General features: G+C 40.5%; 1 protein-coding gene across 2 annotated transcripts in view; it reads right to left on the bottom strand.

Moving 5' to 3' along the window:
• Positions 1 to 2869: 2869 nt before the first annotated feature.
• septin4b (septin 4b) overlaps positions 2870 to 15680 on the bottom strand; it is a 48852-nt gene continuing 36041 nt past the window's right edge. The window contains exons 2-13 of one of the 2 annotated variants that reach the window (XM_084350093.1): positions 13124 to 13242; positions 11372 to 11698; positions 10903 to 10999; positions 10717 to 10803; positions 10504 to 10627; positions 10248 to 10382; positions 9371 to 9488; positions 9133 to 9234; positions 8407 to 8503; positions 8150 to 8312; positions 7289 to 7388; positions 2870 to 5526 (exon numbers count right to left, since the gene is read on the bottom strand). In XM_084350093.1, coding sequence (XP_084206219.1) covers positions 5458 to 5526; positions 7289 to 7388; positions 8150 to 8312; positions 8407 to 8503; positions 9133 to 9234; positions 9371 to 9488; positions 10248 to 10382; positions 10504 to 10627; positions 10717 to 10803; positions 10903 to 10999; positions 11372 to 11698; positions 13124 to 13242 — 1538 coding nt within the window. In that variant the 3' untranslated portion in view covers positions 2870 to 5457. The remainder of the gene's footprint in view (positions 5527 to 7288; positions 7389 to 8149; positions 8313 to 8406; positions 8504 to 9132; positions 9235 to 9370; positions 9489 to 10247; positions 10383 to 10503; positions 10628 to 10716; positions 10804 to 10902; positions 11000 to 11371; positions 11699 to 13123; positions 13243 to 15680) is intronic. The other variant, XM_084350094.1, reaches the window with a different exon arrangement.

Genomic DNA, 15680 nt, shown 5'->3' with positions numbered 1-15680 from the left:
ACCACAAACCAGCAGTGTTGTATAAAAGTACCTGAAAATAAAGATATCTTGTCAAAATATTACTTTTTTAAAAGCGAAAGTCACCAATACAAACAGTACTTGAGTAAAAGTCTTGTAGTATCTGATCTGAAAATAGCTAAAGGTAATTAATAATAATAAATTAAATAAATGCACTACTTTGGCAGAAAATGGAAGATATTCAAGTAAAGAACAAGTACCTCAAGTTAACTTAGCTACTACCTGAGTAAGTGTAACGCCACTTAGTTACATTTGAATACTGCCAACCAAAACGTCCAAACATGAATGGGTTTGATGTTATAGTTATCCAGGAAGTGGTTATGAACTGTTAGCATCATCTATCTCATCTTTCCTAACAAGCTAACTTCACCTTAGCAAGCAAGCTGCCAAAAACACCTCAGAAATGATGCTGTTGCCTCAATGCTTGATGATAAAGTTCTTAAATTTAGTCATAGGTTTACAAAAAAAAAAAAAGAAGAAATGTACGAAATACAAGTAATTTACTGACCGTTTATCTTGAGTTCATGTAGTTAGCTTTATTTGCCGCCCTCCATAGTGTCAACATGGCGTCGGCTAACCGACTTCAACAGGTCTTCAGGCTGCTGTTAGCTTCAACAAAGGCTCATTAATTCACAGATAAACTCAGATCTAAGTATGTGGTGCCTAGTGAAACAATACAGATTTGTTTTGGGAGAAATAGAAAGGTTTAAATTATAGCTGCTGCGCAGCGATGGGTCGGGTCCGGGCTATTTTTGGCAAATTTAAGCAATTCTGAGCAACAAACAGGAGAATAAGAAGACAAGACAGTTGACAACAATGCTCATTTTGGACCACTTGAGGTTTGAACCCACAACTTCTGGAACCAAAGACTGTCATCTATCGCTCTGAGCTAATTGGCAAGTGGCAATACAACAGTGGCTTCACAAATTGAGTAAGCCAGTCACTGTTGTGCAGGCAGATTTGAAACCACCGTAAAAAATTCAGTTATCAAGACAAAAATCTGAAAATACACATATTGCAGCATGGAGATGTTGGTAATTTTAAAAATGATTGATTTGCTCCATAAGTGAATAACTGATGTTTAGCTATGTCATCATTGCATTGACTCCAATTGTTCACATGAAAGAAAAATTAAAAATGCTGTGAAAAATTCAGTTTTTGAGGCTCAATTTTTGATAAATCAAAGGAGGAGAGAGGATATAGGTTTAAGAAGTTTTACAGTTTTTGAAAAAAAACTGAGTGATGTACTTCATAATTTTTAATAGGTTTAAATGTACAAAAGTTTTTTCAATATTGAGGCTACAGTTTGATGAAAGTTCTGAAGCTGTAGCAAGTATGGTTGATTTGTTATGAATTTTCAAAGGTTTGAACTTTAGACGCTTGCTGTAGCACCATCAGGACTATTGGCTTGGGTTTACAGCTGAGGTAATCTGGCATGAGACTGGACCTTTGTGCAAAATTTGGTTAGCTTTCATCCATCGTCCAGTCCAAGCTATTTGTTTTTATTTCATTTAGAGGCTTGCTGCGATGCCACCGTCAGGACAATGGTCTTGTGTTTCAATGTTGAGGACATCTGACATTTTGATCTGTCATCATCATCATCATCCTTGCTGGGTCTTATACCCACAACCCCTGACACCAAGCACCAGCTCCTAACTCACTGAGCTAATTAACTGGAAGTGAGACCTGCTGTGTAGCTTGATTTGTCGACTCAAGGAGTCACTGTCTGGGCAGCTGTTGTCAAGGCAGATTTAAAAAATGGTCAAAATGTCAGAAATTCTGTTACCTGAACAAAAATCTGATAATACATAAATTGCATCTTGACAGCATGGAAATGTTGGTGATTTGTTTTTAACTTAAAGTGTTTTACTTCATAAGAGAAAATTTGATGTTTAAAAATGCCACTCTTCCATTGACTCCAGTTGTTCCCATGAGAGCAGAATTCAAAATGTTCTCAAAAATTCAGTTTTTGAGATAAAATTCTGATATTTGCCAAACTCCATCAACCATGACTCCAAAATATTCTCAATTTTTTTCAGGAAGATTGAAGATGTATTTAGCAAGAATTTGATAGTATATGTTTATAGTACTGTTTACAGTCAAACATTTTGATGCACTGTAGGCTTAATTTTTGATAAATCAAAAATCCGAGAAACAAGTTTTGTGGAAGATGGTCTGAAGATGCTCTCTAGCAAGTTTGGTGACAATTGAGCAAAAATTGTGGGAGGAGATAGGTTTTATAAGTTTTACAGGTTTTGAAAAAAACTGAGTGATGGACTTCATAATTTGTAATGAGTTTAAGTGGACTAAAGTTTCAGCAGTATTGGGGCTACAGTTTGGTGAATGTTTCAAAACTGTAGCATGTACTGTTGATTTTGTAGGTATTTTTAAAGTTTTTAAATTTAAACGCTTATTGTGCCCCCCCCAGGAGGAATATTGACATGTCCTTGGAATTAAGTAAATCTGGCATGGGGCCGGACATTTCTGTAAAGTTTGGTGAGTTTTCGCCCATGGGAAGTATGACTTCCTCGGAAGAAGAAGAAAGAAAGAAAGAATTCCTAGGAATACAATAGGTTCCTGGCAGCTTAGCTGCCCGGACCCTAATAAACATTTAAACGGCCAAACACGCTAGTTGACTAGCTGTTAACTACAGCCCAGAGTTAGCGACACCAGAGGGGGCAGGGCAACACGTCAGAGACAGCAGCACTCCAGTCAGAACTCCATTTACAAAACTCTTAATTTTACTGTACACTGTGTAGCATATAACACTGTTTGGATTAGTTGATTAAAGTGTGTTATTAGTTAAACCAGTGTATTAAAATCAAGCCATAACATAAAGCAAAGCCCAGTGTGTGATGGAGACATGAAATTATATTCATATTTTATTACAATATTAGAATTTGTACACATTGTCCTCCCCGTCCACATTTCATTTATAAATTTATTACATAAATATACTCCAAAAAGTAGAATAACAAAAGACAAGTTTAATATAAAAAAAAATTCAAAACAAAAGTAATACCTGACTCTGGGACAGAAGCTCAAGGAATGTAATTTTTTGTTTTTCTTTTTACATAACAAAGGTCACACAACATGGCAGAGTCATTTAATTTCCAAAAAAAAGGGGCTCGTACTTGGAACATAGACATGATTAACAAGAGAATCAAGTTCATTCAATAATTTTGATCATTACTCCTGGCTTTGATACGTTTTTCAAACAATATTCCTCATTTCAGTACAAAATTATATTCACACAAAAGGGAAAATCCAAAATTTGGGACAGTTAAGCTCGTCATTATTGGCTTTGGTTACAAGAAACATTAAGGTTAGCACACATCCAACTTAAGAGTTCCCTTGAAATGAGGATATAATCATAACCAACCAAAATAAAGAAAAAAATCCACCTCTTCTCAATCCTTTTTCCCCCCCAATGATGAAGTAGCTACATATTTCCATTGCCCATAAATAACCTCATGATCACTTAATTGATCTGCAATCTGAGTAACCTTCACAACAACACATGCAAAAATAAATACACTGCATGGCCTTTGATGCGACCCTTCCCTTAGACACTCGCCTCATGCAAATTAAGGGTCTTGTCTTATCAAAGTCCTAATCGCCTCTAACGACTAACAGGTGTCTTCAGCTCTCACATGTGAACTGGTGATGGTCATGATCAGCCCTCGAGATGAACCGACTCGGTTTTGGGGAATTCTCCAAATAATAACAGAGTCCTCTGTCATGTAAAAGTTTGGATTATTTTGAGTTGATATGGCAGTAAGCATTGCAGTGAGTTAAGACTGGCCAACACTGAGCAGAGCCACTAACATCCATGCTGTCAGGCAGCAGAGGTGGCAATTACAGTATGATAAACATGCAGACACTGATAAAAAAAATAAATGAATTTAAACATTCCACACATAACTACTATAGGGAGAGTTCACTTCCAAATCAAAAATACTTTTTACTCTTAGCTGTAGTGCTGTTTATCTGTCTAGATTGTTTTGGTATCAGTTGCAGAGTTTTGGAGATATCGGCCGTAGAGATGTCTGCCTTCTCTCGAATATAAGGACTAGATGGCACAAAAAAATAAATAAAAATCTGACAAATTCAAAAGCTATGTCTCTTTCCAGAAATTATGACCAAGTTACTCATCATAATCCACAGAACTTGTTTCATGTAGGAACTATTTTCTTTGCATATCACCATGCAGCACCATTCCCGAGTTGGAAAGTCATTCTTCCGACTTCGGTGTGTTCATGTGCGTCATGTCTGAATGTGGGAGCAACGCCAAAAAGTTGTTTTGCATCTTATTGCGCAGAATGTTTAAACACCACCGTTGACAGCTGTTTCTAGTGTTCGAGAGGCTTGCTAACTAAGCTAATTAAGCTAGCCAACATTACAGCCCAGCCGCAGAGGACACAATTAATGTTTACATCCTGCGCTGTCACGACCCTCTTCTCCACGAGTGGTTCCGTTGAAAGAAATTAGTTCCTGCATGAAACTGCTCACAACAAGGTCTGTAGATTACGCTGAGTAGCTGGGTCATGATCTAAGGAAAGGGACGTTGCTGGTGCTTTGAGCACCACGAGCCAAGTGCCAGGTAGCTCCATTAAAGAAGGCAGGCACCTCAACGGCTGATATCTGCAAAACTCGGCAACTCATACCAAAACAATCTGGATGGATAAATAGCACTACAGGTAAGAGGAAAAAGATGCACTGTTGATTTTGGGGGGGGAACTGTCCCTTTAAACCGGATGAACCTCAGCTGGAGGGAAAATAAAAGATAAAACAACACACACAAAGTCAAGCAGTGTAGAAGGGTAAATAAAACCAGGAACACGTAAAAGATCAAAAACAGTAGAGCAAATGTTTATGAGTGTAATATAGAAAATTAAATTATTACAGTATATATGCATGTTGACCTATAGAGATAGTAAAAATGAACACTTGCACCAGAAAAGTGTGCTTAAAAATAATCGGAGCAGGTCAGCACACGTAAACCTCACGTCAGACCTCATGTAAAAAACAAAATAAAATAAAACAACCTTGTGATCATGTGGCTAAATAAAAAAAAAAAACACTCTCCTTAACATTTATGTCGACTAAACAAACCCGGGAGAGGATTTCTTCAAACGAACAAACAACAAACCTGTTTGTAATCATTTTCATGTTCTGACAGGACAGAGAACAGCAGAGATGAGGGTCGAGTGTTTTGCAGCAGTGGTGTCATAATGTCAGAGAGGATAAAGGGAGTCGTCGAGCCGCAAATGTCAGAACATCTTACCACCTCCTCGCAGGTCCCTGGTCCATGTGTGACGTGCTGTTGATGAGGCTGAGTGGGATGTCAGTGTTCTAGAGAGGAATAAAGGTCTCCTGGGTTTTCTTTTTTTTTTTTTTTTAAATCCCAGTTTAAGAGAGTGTGACCATTGTCCTGCGTTAATAGGCGTCTTTCTGAGTGTGCATTTGATCCTGGATCCTCTGCAGCATCTCCTGCATCCGCCGCAACTGTGAGGAGAGACGGGAACAGTGTTAGTTAGAAGCACGGTGCGGCTGATTATTTACACATGACTGCACAGACAACAAATCAATAACACTCGGGAGATCAGTCTGTGCTGTCGAGATCACGTGACCTGTGACGAGCGACTGCGGCCTGACCACTGGCTCCTCCGCCTGCCTCTTATCCTTCACTACAGAGTATTTACTTCTACAAAAGGAGCCTCCCAGGGTACAAAAATATACTCGTAACAGTTTGCTGGTTAACCAGTTAATCATATTCTGTGTTTTTTTTTTGTTTTTGGGAGATCAAAATGCAGTTTTTTCTTGTCAAACTTAAAATTTCGTTTTGCTTTAGATTTACATTTGTTGGAAGCCATTAATACTGAATAACATCGTGCTGCCTTTGCTGTGACACCACACATGTGTTGAAGTATTGCAGCTATTTAAAAACATCTTCCTTTTTCAGCCTTCTCAACATACAGTGAGGTAGTGTAGTGTACGAGTCAGTTTAAGATTATTTTCATTATTTATAAATCTGACAATTATTTTTCAGGAATCAAGACCACAATTTCCTACAGTCCAAAATGACATCATCAGACATCTTGTTTTGTCGGACGCCCAAAATCTTAATTTTAACATAATATAGGACAAGAAAAAGCACCAAATTCTCACATTTGAGAAGCTGGAAACATGTTATGTCTTTTTTCTTTTCTGAAACAATTACTCAATTATTAAAATAGTTGCTGATAAATTTTCCGTCGACTAGCCTATCGATTTTATCGACTAATCATTGCCGCTTTACTGTCATATTTAACCATTTTTTGATGTTAAAAACAAAATAAAAACAACTGAGGAGAAATGATCTCTTTATTTGGTAAAATTAAATAGATTTAGTGGGGGAGGGGGAAGGAACGTCAAGCAAAATGGCTGTAATAATTCACCACGAACAGATGTATCATCGACTGTGTTTCTACCTGCTCACTTCCTTTACCTTTACTGGGAAGTCATCAGTGACTGGGTTCATGTGAAGAGTCTAAATATTAGGAATATCTTTTCATTTAATGGTATTTCGTCTAAGAATATTTCTTCTTCTTCTTCTGACAAAGACAGTTTATGTCATATTTCACTCAAATTGTATTTAGCCCCGTGGGGGTACAGAAACTGTTACTGTTAATGGCAGAGTTGAACCTCACATCGAACACTTAGAGTTAAAAGCAGTGCTGCCTCTTTCCAAAGTAGGATTATGAAGCTTTTCTCAGCACTAGGTTTGATCTGGGGTTGTGAACAACTGGACAAAAGCTGTGGGTCTAACACCTCAGCTGGCTCCTGCTCTCAGAGTAAAGGTCTCATTTTATGATGACACCACGATTATGAAACAACATTACAACAGTGTTGTTACCTGGATGTAACTCTTGCCCTATGAGTAGGTACAAAAAAGAAGCAGTCATGCTTTAAGTGCTTTTTATCTCACAAGCTCTTTTCCAAAGGACTTGCAAGAACAGGGGAGTTGGGGATTTAATGCATAATCACACAAATTCATGTTTTGTGAGGCTACTCATTGTCAGTCTCAGAAAACATGACCCGAGTGTGCTTCAGAAAGAAAACTTCTGTGAGCTAACGACACTCAGAGGGCTTCATCGACCAACGTAACATAGCGCTGCTCTGCGTGGGGCTGAGCGTCTGAGTGCTCATGGTGGTCAGAATTGTGTTCAGACTCGTGGTGGTGATCGTGCTGGTGGTGCGAGTCTCGTTCGTGGTCGGCGTGCCGTACCTCCTCATCTTTCTCTCGGATGAGCTTTTCTGTCTCGTTGTCGTTCACTGTGGGCGCCACGGGGATGGGGAAGTCTGTGCCGCTCTCCCTGGTTAGTTTACTGCAGAGTCGGAGAGAAGTTTAATGTTTAATATTGAAAGTTCATTTGTGGAAAAATATTTCAACATTTTTTCAGGCCAAAGTGACAGTTACAGCTACACCCCCAGTCTTTAATGTGACACTTTTCTGTATCACAGAGGATGAGGCTACAGTGTTGGATGGACCTGGATCTGAGATAGCATTGTCTGTTGGTTTGTGTTGAAAAATACATTCAAGGTAGCAGATAAACAAGGAGAGGCTCTTTATAAAAGTGCCCAGACATCATATGTCTTAGTGGAAACTACCCGGGCACGCACCTTGTCAGGTCCACTTCCCACAACCATCATCACAAGCTCAAAAACTGTGGTGTGCACAGCCTAACTAACACTAAGTCTTCCTCTGGTGCTGTGTAATTAGCTGCTCTACTCTGTGTGCCTCATGCTGTTGACAGACTTAATTAACACTTTGCAGCAAAAATACCAAATAGGAGAATCTGGAAATAGATGCACGCATCTGTGAGGGTAAATATAGAAAAACATCTTTAGTTAAATCTTAAATACACTGAAGAAAACCTTAGTTCCAAAAGATTTAAATCTTGATATCTTAAAAGTGATGAAGTGACTAAGGAAAAAAACAGATTAAAATATATATTTTTAACTGATTTCTCTTCAAAAACAGTCTGTAAACATCTGTATTTTCTCTATTTTTATCTCTTGATATTTGGTATATATGTGTGTATATGTTCAATATATTTTTGTCTCTTGCTTCAGTGTTGCTTCATACTTGCGGTTGCGTTCCTTCACAACCATGCGGGTCATGCTCTGGATGCAGTGGGCCCTGTAGTTCTCGTAGTGAGTCTCTCGGGTCACGTCCTTCAGATCTTGCATATGTGTGCGAACGAGCATGTTCCTCAGCTTCACGAAATCACAATGTGCCGAGTTCTCCACTGCAAACCACAGTGTGACGATCAGTTTCAACAAAATGTGTGTCAGTGCAACACGTAAGATACTGCAAACGATGATTTGGACCAGGAGGCCTACCTTCTACGATGCCCCAGGGGTAGAGACGGCCTCGCACCCTCTTCCCTTTGGCCTCTACCACTGTGTTGCTGCCAATGACAGCGAAGGGAATGCTTTCCTTGTTGGGAGAACAGAAAGGATGGTAATATTAAAACAGTGTTTGGTGGGGGAGGGTGGAGATGAGTTGGTTATTCAGGATGGAGCAGTGAGTGGTGCAGTGCAGATGTACTTTTTGTTGTCGCCTCCTTAGTGTCATCATATCTTTCATCCTCAGTTGAGTCTATTCTCCATATTTTTGTTACTTGCATTTCTAATAATTACAATAACGTCCTTAACTTTTAACCCTTCACATCCATTATTTAAATTCCTCCATCTTTTCTCTGCTACGGTTAACACAGTGCTCTTATCAGGGGTTACTCAAGGACACGGGCAAAGAGAGATATACTGGCACACTGACGGTGTGTTCACTGCCAGAGAACGGTTGACTCATCATACTGTGCAGTCAGTAGTGGACTGACTGCCAAGGTCTTCTGCTAAATGGCCTGTATGTTCCCTTTTAAAATAACTATTAACTGGACAATCTTCTGTGATGTGATCAGGACAACAGAAGAGATTTATGTGTCTAAAAATTCGTCACGATATATGAAAGTGCAGTTCAGACTGCAAAAGCCTGCTGACTCTGAAATGTAGAAAATAAATTATGAAGAAAGAGCAAAGAGGAAGACACCCAGCAGCTCTGGCTCCCACCTTCAGCTCCATGTCCTGCTGCTTGAAGTCCTCATCTTCGTCAGAGTCACAGTCGGGGAACTGGTATATCTTGATACCATACTGCTCGATCTCCTCCCGGATCTACAAAGAAATGGACAAAGGAGAAAATAGGAGGAGTGAAAACATGTATTTTGGCTTTAAGATCAGTAATATACAAGTGGAAATTTATTTATTCATCACGAAACAAATAAATTAGTTTTGTGAATCTCAGCCTTGCCTTGAATTTCTTTTTCTTCACCTCACTGGGGGTGAGTGTGTCTGCTTTGGCCAAGATGGGGACGATGTTAACCTTCTCGTGTAGAGCTTTCATGAACTCCACATCCAAAGGTCGGAGGCTGGAGGAGAAACAAAGCATACTTATGCGTTACACCCGGAACATGTTATCATGAAGGAATCATTTTTCATTTGATTATTTAAAGATAAAGTTGATAAAAAAAACATTGAATTGTTGAAAACACATTTCAATATGTGTCCATATAAAAAGTTGGGATCAAGTAATTTATCTTTGTGATGATCAAGATGTACATTTAAGGACATTAATGTGACATAAAATATAAGACACAACATTAAACCTCTGGGTTTGCTCCCTATGTGACCTCTTGGTGTGGAGTAATGACTGACTCTCACCAACAGAGGGAGCAGTTTCACTTTGACTGTAAAAGTGCACTGCAGTATTACTCCAGGTTTATGGTGTGTGTGTGTTCTTTAATGAGCACGCTGATGTGGAAGAGTGCATGTGCACAAATGCGGTGAAAAGCACCACATCAGCACTCAGCAAAAACAATTGATTAGAGCGAATTCACCTGAAGGCAGCTGAGGACTGCTTTAACTCTCGGCAGGAGCCTCACTGCATTAACAATTTATGGGGCTGAATGCACTGCAAGGATAGATATTTACTATAAATCTCATTCACTTAGGTGCAGGGAAAAAAATATGTGTAAAAGAATGCAAGTTGCTGTGATGTATTGTGTAATTTAGGGAAAGTAAAGGCAGCCACTGATCTGATTCATCGCTGTAGCACAGAGGGGTTAATATCCACGATTATTAGGAGTTATAAAAGAGAGAGGAGGCTGCTCCCTGCAGATTTGTCATACCCATGACCGAAGGGTGAGATGAAATAGAGGCAACAGTGTACGCGGTTGTCCTGGATGTTCTTGCGGTTGAGGCCACTCTCGTCCCTGAAGTACTGCTCGAACTGCTGGTCGATGTAGTCAGCCACTGACTTCCAGCTAGAACACAAACACAAGAGGACGTTCAGTCTCTGAGGCGAAGCACAACTACTGCACATGACTTTCTAAACACCGCAGCTCTGCTTGAATTTCTTTTAATTAAAAGATGTTTCAGGCGTACCATTCAGTGTTGTTTACAGCGTCCCCAAACCCAGGGGTGTCCACGATGGTGAGCTTCAGTTTGACACCTTTCTCTTCTATATCCACTGTGTGTTTGGTGATTTCTACTGTTTGTGTGATTCGCTCTAGGGGGAGGAAACAAACAGAACACTGGTTTTAATATATTGTAGGCCAAATGTTTATCAGACTAAACAAAAAGCTGTGGCTGCCTCACCTTCAGCGTTGAGCAGCTTCCTATCTTTGTAAAGATCTGTGAGAAAGAGACTGTTGACCAGGGTGGACTTTCCCAGGCCAGACTCCCCTTCAAACAAAGAGAAAATGAGCGAGGCCTAAGACTCTCTTCAAAGTAAAAAGATGGGCTTAAGATCGAATGTCTTCTAATGTGCAAACGAGGATTTACCTGCCACCATGAGCGTGAAGTCAAATCCCTTCTTGACTGACTTGCGGTGCACCTGGTTTGGCAGCGTCGCAAAGCCCACATATTCCTTGTCCTGGTCCTAAAACATACACACAAAGATGAAAGAATACATCAGGCAAGCACACATTAGTCACATCTTCAAACGCTGTTATCAACAAGTCCAAACAATTCAAAATAAGCGAACATTCCCACAAAGGGTGTGACACCTTAATGAAGTCAACAACACAACAAAACCAATGCTACCATCTCAGAACCACAATCATTACCTGTTCAACCAGAAGTATATAAGCTCAACCACATAAAGCAACAAGTTTAGTCACATCCTGTGAACTGTATTCATTTGTCTGAACTGTTCAGCACATTACAAACACCATCGCTTTCAAAGCAGGACTAAACCACTCAGATCTCGTCTGTCCTCTCTGAGTTTCTTGCCTCAGCCTCCTTGTGTTACCTCATTATTGTAGTACGGGTCAAATCGACCCCAGGGACTCCTGGGCCTGGTGGGACTGAGGGGCGACGGCAAGTCAAACTCCACACTTCTGTTCTGCGGTAAACTGGGCTCTGAACCTGAATCCGACTGCGCCCTGCCTGCCACCGGGGGGCGCAAATACGACGGGGTGTGGGGGCGGTCTTCGCCCTCAGCTTCCCTGTCTGCATCATGATGGGGCTCATGCACATGATGGTGGTGGTGCTTGTGTTCATGGTGGCTGTGCCCTCCTTGGTGGTGAGGGTCTTGCATAATGTTCTCCACCTCTGAGTCGTCGGATTGGCTCGAATGCTAGAGAGATGCCATGGTGGAAGGGGGTGGATGGGGCAAAATATAGAGGGCGGAGGCAAAGATAGGTTTAGGAAAGGTCAAGTGTTGATGTAGAAGGAAAGGGACAGAGACCCAGAAGGCAGAAAATGCACAGAGGGTTGTTATATTTTATGGTGACTGAAAATAATGCTTGGCTTTAAATTCGACAGAGAAACAAAGAGATGTGATTTTTTGTCTTCAAGAGGCACAAGTTACAGTGTTGAATATTCATTGCAGAAGAAAACTGTAAAAGTTTGTTGGCAGCTATGGGTGGTTTAAATTTAGAGTGAAACAGGGCTCTCGAATTTGATATTTGATTAGACTTGATTGAATTATAGGGGACTGTAGGGCCTTGGCGGAGGTATGCGCTCTACAGAGTGCCATGCTAGTTTTGAGCATGCTTTTATTAAACATATTGCACATGAATACAGTGCTAGCTTATCTTGTGACTGCCACAAAGATGACATCAATTTATCTAAGGGTATCTAACGGTTAGCTGTTGCTTCATCTCTTCATCATCATCCCTTATTTAATGTTTTTCTTTACTTATTTATTGCTTTTATCCATTTGTCTTTATCTACATCCTGTTTCCAGCTGCACGTCTTTCATTTTACTACAGAGAGAATGCCCAACAAAGTGTCTTTGTACCCGGGCATAATGAAGATAAAGATAAATCCTAAATCTTGAAATGGTGTTAATGCATGGCCCATGTATGCAGGGCTCTATCTGATAGGTCAAATGTTTGCATCCTTAGTGTGAATGGCACCCATAAATAAAATGATTTTTGTTATTTGATGCATTGCAGGCTTTTGGGAAAAATGAAATTTTGCAGAGCTAACATGAGGCACATGGCCTTTTTAATGGTTCTTATTAAAGGACAACTTCAGGCATTAGCTACACAGTTTATTCTTCATTCCTACATTTTAGGGGTAATACACATGAAGCCACAAAGCTAAATTAGACAACAAAGAGTAGCTTCTCCTGTAAGAGGACTTGCAGCTGAAGTGCAGGCTGCTCTACATAGTGTGGACTCCAGTTACCACCCGCTAACACAGACCATGGTCTCTCTGCTAGTTGAGCACAAAGATAAATAATGCAGTGGCCCTCAGAAAGCAATGAGGCCTTTAAAATTCAGTATGAGATGTTCTGTGACTCATGTTATGTTTATGCACCATACGTTTGCTGAGGGTTAAAAGTAGAGCGAGTTGCTGTGGCAGAACACGTGAAGACCTTTTGGTCTGAGTAAAAAATACATTTAGCTTTTTAGAGAAAAAGTCAGTCGAGGCTCAACAGGTAAAGTTAAGGTGACCAAAAGACGAATCACGATTTTTTTCTTCTAACTCAATAAAAAGACATTGACGAGAAGAGGAGTTAAATTTGGGGAGATCTAGGGGTTGTCAGTAATACCTGTTCAGCATCATGGACCCTGCTGTGATTAGGGGAGGCAGGGCAGGAGTCCTGCTCTTCTGATGAAGAGTGAACCTCGTGGTCACTGTCCTCCATTGCAACTGGGGCTACAGTGCACTCTGCAATCTCCAACCAGAAGGGAGCACACATGTGGAGCGGTTTTATCAGGAGGGAGAAGAACAGGGGGTTCATGTGAGGAGGGGAAGGAAATGGGGTACACGTGATTCAAGAGCCGGGAGCGGTACGGCAAGAGAGGCGAATGTGTTCAGGCAAAACAGATGAAGACAAGGAGGAGGATAAAAAAAAACATCAAATGATTAAATAAGGCCAAAGTCAGGACAGATGAAACAACAACATACCATTTACCACATGAAATGGTATTTCAGCACAGATATGAGGACAGTTTGGTTGAGTAACCAGAGGGATGATTGAGCGATGCATAATGGCATTTTGAGGGCAGTTGTTTCCACACTCTTCCAATATAATGTTGGCCCAATCTGGCATCCTGCCATTACAGCTCTGCCTCATGTTATTAGTTCCTCTGACATCGCCATGTTCAGTGTTTAGGGCACTGCTAAAAATGCACCGGGTCCGGCCGATGTCAGCGCCAGCAGATAAGATTATCTGTGCCAGCTGCAGTTACATAATGCAGAGTCATTGAAATTTTGATGGAAACTCAAACACCAAAGTGAAAGACAGGGAGACACGCCTCTGCTCAAAGATTTCATTTGGGTTTACAGCCACTCTGGATCAGTTTTTTTTTTTACATATCCCCACAGGACAATACTTCATATCCCTCCATCACTGTTCAACCAGAGTTAAAAAAGCTCCTCCTGTAATCCCTCAATGGTTTATTTCCTCCATCGATGGCCTACAGTTTTAATTATGCTGGGATTTAGAGCTTCAGGGCACAGGAGAAATTGATAGTTTCACAGTTTAGGAAATCAGTGACCTGCTTTCCTGTGCTACAACCAAAGCACAGAGATCAATGTCCAACATGGTGGATCCTGCGACCTACATAGATAGATAGACGACATGGTCGATCGCAAAGCTTTGACGAGTTTGGAGCAGAAACGCTTACAAGTTTAACAAACAATTTCACAATTCTTGCTCGATTTTGATGTTAAAATTCTGAGAGAGCAGAGACGAAATCTCTTGCTAAAATCACGACTGCAGCATACACAGAAAAAGTATTACAACACAAACGCCTCATTCCCTTTAAAGAAGTGGATAATAGTTTCATCTCTCCAACCACCCCAAGCTTCATCCACACAGAGCCTCACCTCCTCTCCTGCGGTGCCTCACCTGTGGTGCCTTTTATCAGCGTGTAAACCCTTTTCTTCTTGCCTCTGCGAACACTGCTCTTCATGCCCACTACAGCAGGCAGCAGGAGGCACAGACCAGAGGCTCCAGCATTTATACCGCTCCATCCCAGAGGACACAGCGCCCTTCAGCCTCATCGAGCCACTCAGTGCCCCGGGGGAACTGATCATCAGCATTGACGAGCCGAACATCACTGTTCACAGGCTACACAACAACCCACAAAACATCCTTTAATGCTGAATCTACTCTGTTGCTGTGATTTCCAACACTTTTAATCAGACATGACACAAGTAACACTATCACACCTGTGAATCTCCATCTAATATTAGCCGTGAGTGAATCTGAGACACTCCAACATACTTAATCATTGATGTTCACTCCAGCAAAGCAGGTCCTAAAGGCAGAATTATAACCAACAACCTGTACAGCGAGTGCCACTTGAGCTGCTTAACATCCCATTATAATCACAAATGATATATTAAACATAACCTGCCATGCTAATGAGTTCACTAATTAAGCTAATAAATGCATTAATTATAAAGTATTTATCTTCCAACGTACTTGACTTCTGATCACATTAACCATTAAGCAGATTTCCTCATTCATATGCAAATATATGCAGCAAGCTGCTCCAAAATGTAATCTGACTACTACTGACTCTACAGACACAAAGACAAACACCACCATGGCAACAAAAAGTCTGGGTTAACACCACTCACCCAGTTATGATAAAGCCTCACCAGATATAACACGTGCTTTACTTTAATTGTTGATTAATTTGTCAATTATTTTCTCGATTAAGATATTAGTTGTTTGGTCAATGAAACGTCAGAAAATGGTGAAAAGACCAGGATGAGGTCCTCAAATCTCATATTTTATTCACAACCAAAAGATATTCAGAATACTGTCACAGAAGAGAAAGGAACACAGAAATATTCACAGTTACAAAACTGGAATAGGTTTTTTGTTCCCCCCGCAATGTTCTTAAACACTTGAATTAAATTGCCCCACAGGGATTACATTGCACCTGTGTTGCGTTTGCCATCTGAGGCGATCTACTGGACCAACACCAAAACTTGCGTGTGAAACTTCTACACACGTTGATGTTAATATAGGGCCCCGGTTTAAAAATACCAGACTTCCCCTTTAAAGCTTACATTCACATGTATGTTACCTTCTTGAGGAGTGCGTCTATTTTTTTCATTACATCCAGAAGTTTAACCGCTTTCCTTCA

The sequence above is a fragment of the Pagrus pagrus genome (assembly GCF_965226575.1).
Source record: "Pagrus pagrus genome assembly, chromosome: 4".
Classification (NCBI taxonomy): Eukaryota; Metazoa; Chordata; class Actinopteri; order Spariformes; family Sparidae; genus Pagrus; species Pagrus pagrus.
Note: the sequence above shows the minus strand (reverse complement) of the source record. Positions and strands in the feature narration are given on the sequence as shown.